Raw genomic sequence first — 16,069 nt, 5'->3', positions numbered from 1 at the left:
ATGTTCGAAGAGTTTCACCATTATTAATGCTAGATTTCTGTCATCACCTTTAATATTCGTGTAGGGGCACACCCAGCTATCGTAGTGTAGGGACACACCAAGTAAAGTTGGAGTAGTTTCACACCAAGTAATGTTAGCGTAAGGGCACACCCAGCAATTTTAGACTAGAGTCACACCCAGTAATGATAGAGTAGAGTCACCATGAGTAATGTTAGAGTATGGTCAACATCAGTAATGTTAGAGTAGGGTCACTGGCAGTAATGTTAGAGTAGGCTCACCATCTGTAATGTTAGATCAGAGTCATCATCAGAAATGTTAGAGTTGGTTCATCCCCAGTAATGTTAGAGTAGAGTCACCAGCAGTAATGTTAGAGAAGAGTCACCTCCAGTAATGCTTGAGTGGGGTCACTATCTGTAATGTTAGAGTAGGGTCGCCGTTAGTAATGTTGGATTTCTGTCACCACCTGTAATATTAGAGTATGGGCACACCCAGTAATATTAGAGTAGTGTCACACCTAGTAATGTTAGAATAGGATCACTACAAGTAATGTTAGATTTCTGTCGCCACCAGTAATATTAGAGTTGGGGCACACCCAGTAATATTAGAGTAGGGGCACACCCAGTAATGTTAGAATAGGATCACTACAAGTAATGTTAGATTTCTGTCACCACCAGTAATATTAGAGTTGGGGCACACCCAGTAATGTTAGAATAGGATCACTACAAGTAATGTTAGATTTCTGTCACCACCAGTAATATTAGAGTAGGGGCACACCCAGTAATAGTAGAGTAGGGGCACACCCAGTAATGTTAGAATAGGATCACTACAAGTAATGTTAGATTTCTCTCACCTCCAATAATGTTAGACCTGAGTCATCATCATCGCACAAAACAAATTTCAATTATCTAATGGATAAGTGAAGATTTCGCCGAAATAATATGTGTCCCTAAAAACCTAATACACTGTCCTTGAGGGATGTTCCCATCAGAGATGACAGAGGGTACGCAGAGCGTTCATAATTTCAATATAACAAGTTTCATGAACTGAACTGTTGAATTTCCCCATTGGTGTCCCGGGCGCACTGAGGAGGAAAATCGCGCCTTGTTTGTTAAGCGAATATAACTGACGCGAATTATTGTGTAACCTGATTTTCTCACCGGACACCGATATTGTTCTATAAAAGGGGTAGTGTTTACGCATCTCAGATACACTCCAATCGGAACCGTAAAGCTGGACAGAATTCACACATTCTTGTAAACAATGGAAAGGCCAATAATGCTACAGATCAAGGACATCTACTATCCTGTTCTCGCAGTCTTTGGTGTTCCCGGTAAGTCAGTATATCCTGTTATTTTGTAATTGTTCACTCTCTCATTGTTAATGATTATGTAACAGATTCCGAGAATGTCCTTATTGCAGAGTAAATTATCCAGCGGTCTATGTTGATGAACATCTGCGGGAATCCGAACAGTCCTCACGGCCGGTGAGGCGCTGCTCTGGTCTGTGGATCTTGGGCACCGAACGATCAACTTTCTTCCCCATACCGAGGGAGGGCGATGCTGATTCCGCGGCCCCTCCAACAGTCCATCGTTCACGAAAGGATGCATTTCTTAGTGTCTATGCTCATGAACTCATTTGTACCGCTGTCTACTTTTACTTATAATTCCGCGGTCTGCAGCCACCTCCACCCAACAGGGGCCTTTGAAAGATAATTTGAGAAACAATTGCCGCTCGGGGAGCTGTTCCCCTCCCCTCGGCTGCAAAGAACTTTTGCGGTTCCACCAGCTCCCGCTCTGTTACCTCGGGGCGATTATAAATAGAAAAAGGGCAGTGTTTCGACCGAATTGAATGATTTTGTCTCAGCTGAATGTTTTATTTGGATTCATAGCTTTCCAGTAATTGTTGTGAAATTATATTTAATTCTTGACGACAGCTGACTGAAGGATACTTGAAGGACGGCGGATTTTCAGTCCCTCTATATTGTTTGTTTGAAGTTTTCTTTCTTCTAAATAAGATATCGTCAACTCTCGCCTTTACCAATAAAAATGAATCCGTATGTATAATCCGAAGCGGGAAAACATTGAAACATTTCCTCCCAATATGCTGTGAGATTTACCTGAGTGTCCCCGTTATTTTCCTCTTGTCCCTCTTTCTTACAGCGAATCTATTGACAATCGTGATTCTCTCCAGAGGAAATTGTGGCCTTTCCAAATGTACCTCTGTCTATATGGTGGCCATGGCAACAGCAGATCGACTGGTCATGATCATCAATGTAATAGTGCATCACATTTTCAGTTATTTCTTTCCATATTCATTCCTGTCCTGCACTGCCGTTTGCAAGTTAATTGTATACATGAAATGTAACAACCTGGATATGTCGGTGTGGTTTACAGTCTCGTTCACATTTGACCGATTTGTAGCTATATGTTGTCAGAAGCTTAAAACAAAGTATTGCACAGTGAGAACTGCGGCCACGTTTATTACAACGGTCTCTATCTTGGTCTATTTGGAAAATATCCCCTATTGGTTTGCATATGAGCCTGATCGAATAATTAACAATGTTGACTGGGGTTTCCGCCCCAGACTGGACTTTTTTTCATCGCCTGCAGGTATAGCGTTCTCCTGGTTAGATAGTATTTTCGTTGCCTTGCTTCCTTTCGCTTTGATACTACTGTTTAATTGTTTGACAGTCAGGCGCATTTTAGTGGCCAATAGACTCCGCAGGGGACTTCGGGGTCACAACAGTGAGAATCGAAACGATCCAGAGATGGAGAACCGTTGGAAATCCATTATCTTACTGTTCACTGTATCGGGCAGTTTCATACTGTTGTGGCTGACAACTGTCGTTAGTTTTTTATCGACCAGACTGACAAACGCCATGTATTACCGAGGCGATTATACTGCACCTGCTTATATCGCCGCTGAAACAGGTTACATGCTTATGTTTTTGAGTTCCTGTACAAACACCTGTATTTATGCAGCTACTCAAACTAAATTCAGGGCCGAGCTGAAACAGCTGATGAAATTTCCTTGGACATTTATTCTAACAATGGTCAAGCAATGAATAATCAAACCAAAACTTCCTGTCCTACTCAGAGCTCAATTACAGCCCGTGTTCCATTTTAGAATGGCCGTCTTTCGTTTACAGCGACAATGGATTTTTGTTGTGAAAATTAAAAGCTGTCAGAAAACATTCCTTCCCTTTGGTGCCGTGCATTTGATGTCTGCTACTTTCCCACGGTGAACAGAATCGTTTCGCTAAAACAGCGCACTTCCCGCTCAGGATTCAAAGAGAACAGTCATGATTGAGAATCAGCAGTGGTGCAGAACATGTGGCGTCAGCGTTTGCTGTTTAATAACGTCGGTACTGGAATAAGACGCCTTGTTTATTTAAATAATGAAGCTTTCTTTAGTGTAGCAGCAATGAAGGATGTTACAATCGTGGTTATTTGTTATTATTCTGTAATCTTGGTGTGAATGTTACAGGCGCTGGTCTCGACATCAGACACTGCTCCCCATTGTCTCCTGGCCCAATAGAACGGGACCCTGTCTCCTGATAAGTCATGAATGAAGGAGACAGTAGAAACTTGACTCGTCATTTGACGTCAGGAATCTTTGTTTGTAGATATTTTCTTAAAGTCTCAACTGATCTAAATATTGGAATGTTATAACATGTCAACAGACCATTCGACGCACAGTCCTTGTCTGCGTTCACCCTCCACCCCAGTAAATAGTTCCATTCACTTCACTCGCCTCGTCTCAACATCCCTCCGACCTATTGTGATTCATTGATCTATCCAATTGAATCTTGGATTTAGACGTCATTTCTGCCTCTGTGTATTCTGCAGCCTTACAACTCTCCATGTAAAGAAGTTTCTCCGAGCTTCAATTCTCAATCTCTGAAATGTGTTCTGGAATCTATGGCCATTAGTTCTTGATTCCTCACCTGATGGAAGCAGTCTGCTTCGATCTATCCTGTCCCATCCCTTCTTAACTTAAATCCACTGGGCACGACTCAACAACATGTATCAATCTGGTATCAAAACGCAAGCTAGTGAAAGTCAGGAAAGTTTAGTTAAAATAGTTAATTGATATCTTTCTCTTGGAAATGGTTGTGTCCTTTGTTTATACTGAACATTGAGAAGAATGTATTTGATGATTGTCCACTACCCGAAACATCGGGACCGTGCACAGGGAGATTCTAATCAAACACCTTCAGAGCCCATCATCTCTTGGTCGATCAGCAAAACGGGCAGGAATGTTTTGTATCGGATGTCTCCTGCTACATGATCTTGGGATATCGCTGTGTTTACAGAAGTGACGTGTTGTGCGTGAATCATCCTGCGTCCGATATGTATGACAAAGATGCACTGAAGAAGAATCAGCGAATCTTACAGCACAGAAGGAGGTCATTGGGCACGTCGTATTTCAGCCAGCTCTTTAAATGATCTGTACAATTTAGTCCCACACTCCAGCTTCTTCCCTAGAACCCTGCAAATTTGTCCACTTCAAGTACATGTCCAATTGCCTTTTGAAAGTTCCTATGCAATCTGATTCCACCAACATTTTAGGCAGTTTGTTCCAGATCTTAACAACCCACTGTGTGAAAAAGTTACTCTTCATTCCCTTTCTCGTTTTTTAACCAATTTTTTAAATATATGACCTTTGGTTACTGACCCACTCGCCAGAAGGAACAGTTTGTCCCTACTTGCTCTATCAAAACCTAACATAATTTTCAATACTTCTGTTGGGTCTCACGTAAACATTCACTGCTCTAAGGAGAACAATCCCAGCTTCTCCAATCTCTCCACAAAACTGCAGCCCCTTATCCCTTGTATCACACGGATAACCCTCCTCTGTACCCTCTCCAAAGCATTGCCCGCCTTCCTAACGTGAGGTGCCCAGAATTGTACTCATTACTACAGCCGAGGACGAACCAGTGATAAGTATAGGTTTAGCATGACTTCCTTGTTTTTTTTATTCAATGTCTCTATTTACAAAGCCAAATAGCCCAAATGCTTACTTAATCACCTTATCAATTTGCCCTGTCAACTTCAAAGATTTGTGAATATGTACCCACAGATCCCTTTGCTCTTGCACCCCCTTAAAATAGTACCGTTTAGATTAAACTGCATCTCCATTTTGTTTCTCCCAAAGTGCATCACTTGACAATTATCCACAATAAATTGCACTTGCGCTGTGTCTGCCCATTTCACCAGTCTGTCCACATTCTCCTGAAGTCTGCTATTATCCTGCTTATTACTTACAATGTTGCCAAGTTTTTATCATCCACAAACTTTAAAATTCCACTCCCTTTACCCAAGTACTGGTCATAAATTTCGACCAAGAAAAGCAATGGTTTAATACCGACCCCTGGTGGACGCTACCGCGTACTTCTCTCCATGCAGAAAAACATCATAACATGAGAAATCTGAGCATGAGTCGGCCAGACGGCCCCTCAGGCCTGCTCTGCCATTCAATAAGATCATGGCTGATCTTCGACCTCAACTCCACTTGCCCACCATATCCCCATATCACTTGATTCCCCTGGAGTCCAAAAATCTGTCGATCTCAGCCTTGAACATATTCAACGACTCAGCATCCACAGCCCTCTGGGGTCGAGAATTCCAAAGATTCACAACCCTCTGATGAAGAAATTCCTCCTCATCTCAGTCTTAAATGGCCGACCCCTTATCGTGAGACTATGCCCCCCGAGTTCTAGTCTCTCCAGCCAATGGAAACAATCTCTCAGCATCTGCCCTGTCGAGCCCTCTCAGAATATCGTAGGTTTTAATGAGGTCACCTCCCATTCTTCTAAACTCCAGAGAGTATAGGCCCATTCACCACGTAGGACAAGCCTCTCATCACAGGTATCAATCTAGTGAACCTTCGTTGCACTGCCCCCAAGGCAAGTATATCCTTCCTTCGGTAAGGAGACCAAAAATGTACACAGTGCTCCAGGTGAGGTCTCACCGAAGCCTTGTACAATTGTAGCAGGAGTTCCTTACTCTTGAAGAACAACATATCATTTGCCTTCCTGATTACTTGCTGTGCTTGCATGCTAATATTGTGTGTTCCTTGTACGAGGGCACCGAAATCTCTCTAAACAACAACGTTCAATAGTTTCTTACCATTTAAATATATTCTGTTTTTCTATTCTTCCTACCAAAGTGAATAACCTCACATCTCCCAACATTACAATCCATCTGCTACCTTCTTGCCCAATGACCTAACCTTTTTATATCCCATGCGTACTTTGTGTGCTCCTCACTGCTTACTTTCCTATGTAGATTTGTACCGTCAGCAAACATGGATAGATTGCACTTACTCCGTTCATATATGCCATTGGTATAGATTGTAAATAGCTGAGGACCAAGCTCTGATCCTTGCGGCACTCCTCAACCTGCCAACCTGAAAATGATCCGTTTATCCATCCTCTCTGTTTTCTCTCCGTTAGCTAATCCTCCATTCATGGCAATAGGAACATAAGAACATAAGAAATAAGAGCAGGAGTAGGCCAATCGGCCCCTCGAGCCTGCTCCACCATTCAATAAGATCATGGCTGATCTGGTCCTAACCTCAAATCTAAAATCATATCCAATTTCCTGCCCGCTCCCGGTAACCCCTACTTCCCTTTACTTCTGGGAATACAACATTCCCAACCCCATAAGCCCCTATCTTACGGAGCAACCTTTTATGTGGCACCTTATGGAATGCCTATTGAAAATCCAAATAGAGTACAACCACCGGTTCCCCTTTACCTACCCAATTAGTTGCATCCTCAAAAAACTCCAATAAATTTGGCAAACACGATTTCACTTTCATTAAACCATGTTGACTGCCCAATCATGTAATGATTCACTAATTGCCCTGTTATCACTTCCTTAATAATGGATTCCAGCATTCTCCCGACGACTGATGTTAGGCGAACTGGCCTGCAGTTCCCTCTTTTCTCTTTCCCCCCTTTCTTGAATAGCTGGGTTACATTTGCCGGAAAAAAAAAAAAACATCTGCTCACCACTACTCTCTGCCTCCTGTTCCGCAGCCAATTACTTCCCCAAGTTATCACTGTCCCTTTAACACCATGTGCTTTTATTTTCCGAATAAGTCTGTCATGTGGTAATTTTATCAAATGTATTTTGAAAGTCCATTTGCACATCTACTGCACCATATTCATCAGCCCTCTGGATTACTTCATCAAAGAACTCAGTTGAGTGAGATAAGATTTGCGTTCAACAGATCCTTTATTAACCCATCCTTCTCCAATTGAGAATTAATTTTGTCCTTGACAATAGTCTCCATTAGTTTCCCCACCACTGACTTTATACTGATTAGCCAGTAGTTACCAGGTTTATTCCTCTCCACTTTCTTAAACAAGGGCGTAACTTTTGCAATCCTCCAGTCCTCTTGCAGCACTTCAGGGGGATGCAAAGATTGTCGTCAGACTTCCTGCAATCTCCACCCGAGCTTCCTTCAACAACCTCGGATGCATCCCATCTGGACCGGGTGACTTGTTAATGTTTAGCGAAGCCAAACTATTTAGTACCTCCTTTCTATCTATTTTTATCCAATCCAATATCTCTGCTCCCCCCTACTCTACTGCGATATTAACTTCATTCCCTTATTTTGTGACGACTGATACAAAGTCCTCATCCAGTACCTCAGCCATGCCCTCTGCCTCCACAAGAAGAAGCACAACAACTACTTGCATTTATAGAGCTCCTTGAACGTAGTAAAACGTCCAAAGGCACTTCACAGGAGCGATTATCAAACAAAATATGCCACCGAACCACATCAGGAGATATTAGGACAAGTGACCAAAAACTTGGTCAAAGAGGTTGGTATTGTAGGAGACCCTTAAAGAACGAGAAAGAGGTAGAGGTGGAGAAGTTTAAGAAGGGAATTCCATAGCTTAGCGCCGAGAAAGCTGAGGGTACGGCTGCCAAAGCTGGAGCGATTAAAATCGGGGATGCACAAAAGGCCAGAATTGAGGAGCGCAGAGATTTCGGTGGATTGTAGGGCTGGTGAAGGTTACAGAGAGTCCATATGGTCAGTCACACTGACATCCCACTACGTGAAATGGTTAATGGGGCTCTGGAGGGTGAGCGCATACAGTATGTCAAACCGATAGGTAGAGATCTATGCAACAGAACAGATCAAGATAGATATATGACGCTGATGAGATATTGTTTAGTGTTCGCCTTAAACAATCTAACACCAACGAAAGTTGCATTGTAAAGAAAGGTTTAATCAGACTCTCCCGAAGTATTCTAATGTTACAGTTGCTTGGTTTCTCGTTATTTTGTAGTAACGATAATCTTTAGCCTTTGTCTGTTAAGCAGGGAAATGTCAGTACATTTAAAGTACCACTGGGATGTTGGGCCAGGGCTGACCCTGCAGCAATGGTCAGTTTCAGGATGAAGTAATAAGAAACGGAATTAAAGACGGACCATTAAACACTGATTCAAAAATTTCAGAGGACTTTAATCGTTTGATAACAGTATGGGAAGCAGTTAGTTCTGCCGAGGAAAACATCTGTTAGTACACAACCAAATTAATTGGTTAAAATGTTACAGAAACAAAGAGATATTATAATTAAATATTCAACTTGGTCGAATTGAAATTATATGCATCAAGAGTGAAACTTTCAATAAGATAATTCAATTAAATTATCTTTATATGGGGCAACTTTAATATAATTATGTAATGCAAAATTGCATGGATTGTCACTTACAGGATGTGAGAAAAATGCAAGAAAACTGGCAGTTTGTAATGATAATTCGGTTTCCACAATTCCTGAGATATTGAGGTCAGAACTCGAACATGTTTGATTCTCCAGGCAACCATCATCGGGTGTATTGGAATCACTATGTTTTAACTATATGTTTAAGTATTTCGCATGTACTGTGTGCTTAATAAACAGATGACACCTCACTTCATTGTGCAAGAACCTTACTGAAAACCTCACGCTAACAATAGCCTTAGTACTTTAATTGTGAATGGGCCTTCATTTATTAACTGTGATTAAGTGCACTCTTTACCCGTCATTCTTTAACGTTCCACTTTATCCTGAGGTTCTCCAAAAGTCAAACTCCACTTGTTTTCAGGTGCCGGTGGAGACCAGACTCTGCCAATTCTGCTGCTATCCAGCGTTTGGGGGAAGTGGTGATCAGAGGCTGCAGTTCTGTGCAACTGGTACGTTCTCATTTAACTGGATTCAGACGACTAACAGTATTTACGATACGAGTCAGGCTGCAGGCAGAAGTTGTAATTCCAACGGGCAGCGATATATCTGCACCAAATTATAATCGTGAGAACGCGATGTGTAATCAATCACATCATCCAATCACAACAGGTCGAATAGAAAGCAAAGGCATGATCAAGTTAACTATTACATTATCGTGTCGAATTCAATGCCATAAGGTTGTTAGTCCGCGCCTCTCTTTCTAATTATATAGTTGCTGTGTTCGCTTGAGTTCATCTATTTCTAAGTAAACAGTTACTGTCTTCCCGTTTCCCCCATTTCTACTCAAACAGACCTGTCCCCATCCTGAACCCACACAGGCGAAATTTTCAGCAGGGTCACTGGGCACTGATACTGAGCGGGAACCCTGGGTAATATTAACCCCAAACCCAGGACTAATGGATCCAATTGTCAGTGTCCCACTTCAGCCCAGACTGAGCCCCACCCTCGGCCTTTCCTGTCTGCACTTTTATCCAGTGAGTCCCACTGCAGCCCAGACTGAGCCCCACCCTGGGCCCTTCCTGTCTGTACATTTACCCAGTGAGTCCCACTGCAGCCCAGACTGAGCCCCAACCTGGGCTCTTCCTGTCTGCACATTTATCCAGTGAGTTCCACTGCAGCCCAGACTGAGCCCCACCCTCGGCCCTTCATGCCTGTACATTTACCCAGTGAGTCCCATTGCAGCCCAGATTGAGTCCCACCCTGGGCCCTTCATGTCTGCACATTTACCCAGTGAGTCCCAATGCAGCCCAGACTGAGCCCCACCCTGGGCCCTTCCTGTCTGTACATTTACCCAGTGAGTCCCACTGCAGCCCAGACTGAACCCCACCCTGGGCCCTTCCTGTCTGTACATTTACCCAGTGAGTCCCATTGCAGCCCAGACTGAACCCCACCCTGGGCCCTTCCTGCCTGTACATTTACCCAGTGAGTCCCACTGCAGCCCAGACTGAATCCCACCCTGGGCCCTTCCTGTCTGTACATTTACCCAGTGAGTCCCACTTCACCCCAGACTGAACCCCACCCTGGGCCCTTCCTGTCTGTACATTTACCCAGTGAGTCCCATTGCAGCCCAGACTGAACCCGACCCTGGGCCCTTCCTGTCTGTAAATTTACCCAGTGAGTCCCATTGCAGCACAGATTGAGCCACATTCTCGGCCCTTCCCATCTGTACATTTACGCAGTGCCCCATTGAGGAACATTCAGCCCCGGATATCCTGCAGAATCAACGCTGTGGAACCGGGCGGCTGAGTGTCGTGACGCTGTCACTCGGCCTCTGACGTCACAACGGGAGATGACGCTCACACAGCTCGAGCTGAAAACTGTTGAACGACCGTTCGGATTTCAACCTGGAGCGAGGCCGTTTAAAGGGGAGGGACAGAAAGTCGGCCAAAAATATTCATAAAATGAAACCATTTAGGTTTATAATTTGAAATCGTCACACTGCCACAATTAGTTCGGGTCTGGATTTTTAAAAATTCGTTCATAGGATGTGGACGTCGCTGGCGAGGCCGGCATTTATTGCCCATCCCTAATTGCCCTTGAGAAGGTGGTGGTGAGCCGTCGTCTTGAACCGCTGCAGTCCGTGTGGTGAAGGTTCTCCCACAGTGCTGTTAAGAAGGGAGTTCCAGGATTTTGACCCAGCGACACCAGGAGTCTCTTTCTGTTTGAACTGAGCCGATTCCACTCCAACCTGAAACAGATTAAATTTAAAGCGGAATTAAAGACTGCACTACAGTATAAGTTACAGGAACAATGTGGTTGATATTGCAACAATAATGAGACAAATATTAACCATAAACGTGACTGAATCCCATTTTTGTTTTATTTATTACGCTAAACATTATCACATCACTCACTCGATCAACTCCAGACTCCTGCAGGTCTGTATGAGGCGGCAGAGAGAAGGGACAGATCGGTCTGTGAAGGACTTTGATCCCAGAAACAAAACTGTCAGTGACCGGTTTGTACTGAGAGCAGAGACGCGATCCTCGGTACAAGAATCTGAGAGATGGACAGCAATCCATCTGGAGATCAGTGAGAGAGAGATAGAGAGAGGGAGGGGGTGAAAGGGAGGGAGAGGGAGGGAGAGAGGGTGGGAGAGAGGCGCATGGAGAAGGAGGGAGAGGGAGGGATAGAGGCGCATGGAGAGGGAGGGAGAGACAGGGAGGGTGAGGGTGGAGAGAGGCCTATGGAGAGGGAGGGAGAAAGAGGGGGAGAGGGGGAGAGAGGCGTATGGAGAGCGAGTGAGAGGGAGAGGTAGGGAAATGGAGAGCGAGATGGAGAGATGGAGGGGGAGAGGGACACGGATGGAGTGGGAGGGAAAGAGAGGGAGGGAGAGGGAGGGATGGAGAGAGAGGGAGGGGGAGAGAGAGGGAAAGAAGTAGGGAGAGAGAAATAATATAACTCAGAGTTAATTTCTCGTAGTTATTAATAACACTATTACTGATACTAATAATGCACATTGATTATTAATAACAATATTACTAATACTATTAGTAATATTGTTATTAATACAGTACTTATTAAGAACACTATTACTGATAATAATGTACAGTGTTTATTAATAACGGTATGATTCAGAATAAACTTCTTCACCCAGAGAGTGGTAAGAAAGTGGAACTCGCTATCACAAGGAGTAGTTGAGGCGACGAGTGTAGATGCATTTAATAGGAAGCTCGATAAAGGTGAAGGGAATAGAAAGACGTGGTGATAACGAGATGAAGAAGGGTGGGAGGAGGCTGGATTCGAGAATAAACACCGGATACCCATTTTCTGTGCGGTATATTTTTTTTGTAATTCTTTGTATTAGTGATACTAATAATGTACAGTGTCATTCATCAAGTTATTATAAACACAATCTCACATTTACCCCAGTTTCTCTATTTTACATTCCGGGGTCCTCAGAGCCGCAGAGAGTAGTTTCACTCCTGAATCCCGCAGTTTATTTGCCTTCCTAACTGCTTGGTGCACCTGCATGTTTGCTTTGAGCGACTGTTGTGCAAGGACACCCAGGTCCCTTTGCACATCAATATTTCCAAATCGACAGCATTTATGTAATACACTGCCTTTCTGTTTTTCCTTCCGAAGTGGATAACTTCACATTTATTTTTATGTTCGTTCATGGAATGTAGGCGTCGCTGGCGAGGCCGGCATGTATTGCCCATCCCGAAATGCCCTTGAGAAGTTGGTGGTGAGCCGCCTTCTTGAACCGCTGCAGTCCGTGTGGTGAAGGTTGTCCCACAGTGCTGTTAGGAAGGGAGTTACAGGATTTTGACCTAGCGACGATGAAGGAACGGCGAAATATTAACAAGTCAGAATGGTGTATGACTTGGAGGGGGACATGCAGGTGATGTTGTTCCCATGTACCTGCAGCTCTTGTCCTTCCAGATGGTAGAGGTCGCGGGTTTGGAAGGTGCTGTCGAAGATGCCTTGGCGAGTTGCTGCAGTGCATCCTATGGATGGTGCACACTGCAGCCACGGTGCGCCGGTGGTGAAGGGAGTGAATGTTTAGGGTGGTGGATGGGGTGCCAATCAAGCGGGCTGCTTTATCCGAGATGGTTTCGAGCTGCTTGATTGTTGTTGGAGCTGCACTCTTCCAGGCAAGTGGACAGTATTCCATCGCATTCCTGACTTGTATCTTGTAGATGGTGGAAAGGCTTTGCGGAGTCAGGAGGTTCGTCACTCGCCGCAGAATATCCAGCTTCTGACCTGCTCTTGTAGCCACAGTATTCACGTTACTGGTCCAGTTCAGTTTCTGGTCCATGGTAACCCCCAGGATGTTGATGGTGGGGGATTCGGCGATGGTAATGCCGTTGAATGTCAAGGGGAGGGTGTTCGACTCTCTTTTCGGAGATGGTCATCGCCTGGAAGTTGTCCGGCGCGAATGTTACTTGCCACTTATCAGCCCAAGCCTGGATGTTGTCCAGGTCTTGTTGCATGTGCGCACGTACTGCTTCATTATTTGAGGGGTTGCGAATGGAAGTGAACACCGTGCAATGATCAAAGAACATCCCCATTTCTGACCTGATGATGGAGGGAAGGTCATTGACGAAACAGCTGAAGATGGTTGGGCCAAGGGCACTGCGAAGATGCGAAAATTACAGAGGCAGAAATCCAGTCAATATTCAAGGTTAAATTGTACAGATGTGTGAATAAAATGAGCTAAAGGGATTTTGAGGCTGGGCGGGTAAAGTTTTTGGAACTATTTTCTCGAGTGGTGGGAAAACGCCGACAACGGCTGGTTGGACCAAATGGTCTGTTATAACATTCAGACATTCTGATGATCAGTTGATATTTTAATAAATATCTCTTCACAGAGATGCCTAATGTCACATTGACGAGTCAATTTCCCAATGTCTCCATCACTATTCACTTATCAGGAGAAAAGGCCCGTTCTATTGGGCCAGGGGGCAATGGGGAGTGGTGTCTGATGGGGAGACCAGAGCCTCCAACATTCAAACAAAGATTACAGAATAATTACAAATAGCCACGATTGTAACACGTTTCATTGTTTCTAAACTAAATAAAACTTTATCTACTTATTAAACTGGCGCGTCTTATTCCAGTACCAAGAGTGTAAGGCAGTAAACGCTGATACCACATGTTCTACTCCACTGCTAAATCTCAATCATGACTGTTTGTTTTGAATCTTGAGCGGGAAGTGCACTGTTTTAGCAGCAAACGATTCTGTTCACCCTGTGAAAGCAGCAAATATAAATCACGGGGCACACCATGGAAGAAATGTTCTCTGATCCCTGTTCATTTTCACAACAAAGAAAGACGGTCAATTTAAAATGGAACACGGACTGTGCTTGAGCTCCAATTAGGAGAGGAAGCTTTGGTTTGATTTTTCAATCCTTTAACCAAAATCCGAATAAATGTCCAAGGGGATTTCACCAACTTCTTCAGTTCCTCCCTGAATTTCGTTTGCGTAACTGCATAAATACACGTGTTTGTACAAGAACTCAAATACATAAGCATGTCTCCGATTTCAGAGGCGAGAGATGCAGGAGCTGTATAATCGGATTGGTAATACACGGTCAGACTGCTAACTATATTACTCACGGCAGCTGTCAGCCACAACATTATGAAACATCCCGATACAGTGAACAGTAAAATAATAGATTTCCTTCGGTTCTCCATTTCTGGATCGATCTGATTCTCACTGCCTTCACTCCGGAGGCCCCTGCGGGCTCTGCTGGCCATTAAAATGCGTCTGACTGTCAAATAATTAAACAGCAATATTAAAGCAAAAGGAATCCATGTAACTAACATACTATCCAACCTATTGTACACTACACCTGCAGGCGATAAAAAAAAAGGCCAAACTGGGGCGGAGACCGCAATGAACATTGTTAATTATTTGTTTATGTTCAAAGGCAAACCAATAGGGGATGTTTTCCAAATAGATCAGCACAGAGACCGTTATTATAACCGCAGCCGCAGTTCTCACTGTGCAATATTTTGGTTTAAACTTCTGACAACATATGCATACAAATCGGTCAAATGTGAACGAGACTGTGAACCACACCGACATGTCCAGGTTTGTACAATTAATGTATATCTTGAACTTACGAATCACAGTGTGGGACATGAATGAAAGTGAAATGTATTTACTGAAAATTTGATACTCCATTACATTGAAGATAATGACCAGCAAATCTGCTGTTGCCATGGCCACCATATAGACAGAGATACATTTGGAAAGGCTGCAATTTCGTCTGGAGAGAATCACGATTGTCACCAGGTTCGCTGTAAGAAAGAGGGACAAGAGGTAATTTAAGGGGATAATTAGAAAAATCTCACAGCACATTGTGGGGAAATGTTCCAATGTGTTCCTACTGAGAGTTATGCACGCGGGTTCTTTCTTTAATATAGGCGACAGACGACGCCAATTTATTTAAAAGAAATAAAACATTCAACACTCAATATTGAGGGACTGAAAATCCCCCCTCCTTCCTGCTTACTTCAGTCAGACCTTGTCAAGGCAGCGGGGGGAGGATCGCCAGGAATCAGTCTGGGGAATGGTAACGGAGAGTGACCCCACAACTACCGACACCCAGGAGCTGGTGAGTCAACGGGGGGATTTGGATTTTGGGCGATACTGTAAAACAGGCGACATCGGATCATCCGTCCGACATACATCACTGTCGAATTTTATTTCCATCGCTTTCGCCACGAACGCGAAATTGAGGTTGTACTCAAAATATACTTGTGGGGTCCAGGCTATCCTGCAACATCTTGTAGGGACAGTACAGGTGTCGATAAAAGCGCCTGAACGGGAAACTTTGGATGGTTCTATAACTTGCTCATTGTCGACAGTCAATAACTAAACGGATTTCCTTACTTACGTCCAAACACATGCAGTGTTGATCGCTAAAACCATCCCACCCTGAGGATTGTACCCATGTGATGCACCGACCCTGTTTTATAATTTACTGCTGCGGCCCCATGCGACATTTAGTTCCTTCAGTTTCTTTGGCGAGCGGGGTCTCGGGAGCTGCATCAGATGTCAGCAGTATTAAATGTAATTTCACAGCAATTACTGGAAATATATGAATTCAAATAAAACATTCAGCTGAGACAAAAGCATTCAATTTCAGTCGAAACTCGGAGCTTTCTCTATTTCTAATCGCCTCGAGGGAGCTGCTCGGTAAAAAAAGCGGCAACTGATGGAACCGCGAAAGTTCTTTGCAGCTGAGGAGAGGTGAACAGTTCCATGAGCAGCAATTGTTTCTTAAATTGTCTTTCAAAGTCTCCTGTTGGGTGGAGGTGGCTGCAGACCGAGGAATTATCAACTGAAAGTAGACAGGGAACAACGGTACA

The 16,069-nt window shown here is 43.9% G+C and overlaps 1 protein-coding gene across 1 annotated transcript; it reads left to right on the top strand.

Moving 5' to 3' along the window:
* Nucleotides 1-1,275: 1,275 nt before the first annotated feature.
* Nucleotides 1,276-3,064, top strand: LOC137313908 (probable G-protein coupled receptor 139). Its single transcript, XM_067979634.1, has 2 exons — nucleotides 1,276-1,330; nucleotides 2,160-3,064. Exons 1-2 carry the CDS (start codon nucleotides 1,276-1,278, stop codon nucleotides 3,062-3,064), a joined length of 960 nt encoding a protein of 319 aa, XP_067835735.1.
* The last annotated feature ends 13,005 nt before the right edge of the window (nucleotides 3,065-16,069 follow it).

The sequence above is a fragment of the Heptranchias perlo genome, unplaced genomic scaffold, assembly GCF_035084215.1.
Source record: "Heptranchias perlo isolate sHepPer1 unplaced genomic scaffold, sHepPer1.hap1 HAP1_SCAFFOLD_49, whole genome shotgun sequence".
In the NCBI taxonomy this organism is placed as follows: domain Eukaryota; kingdom Metazoa; phylum Chordata; class Chondrichthyes; order Hexanchiformes; family Hexanchidae; genus Heptranchias; species Heptranchias perlo.
This window is presented reverse-complemented; position numbering and strand designations above follow the sequence as displayed.

Bases quoted from the DNA above. Each gene is read 5' to 3' on its own strand.
- LOC137313908 (XM_067979634.1), top strand. From the start codon at position 1,276: ATGCTACAGATCAAGGACATCTACTATCCTGTTCTCGCAGTCTTTGGT. The intron at 1,331-2,159 runs GTAAGTCAGTAT...TCTTTCTTACAG, and splicing joins CGCAGTCTTTGGTGTTCCCG to CGAATCTATTGACAATCGTG.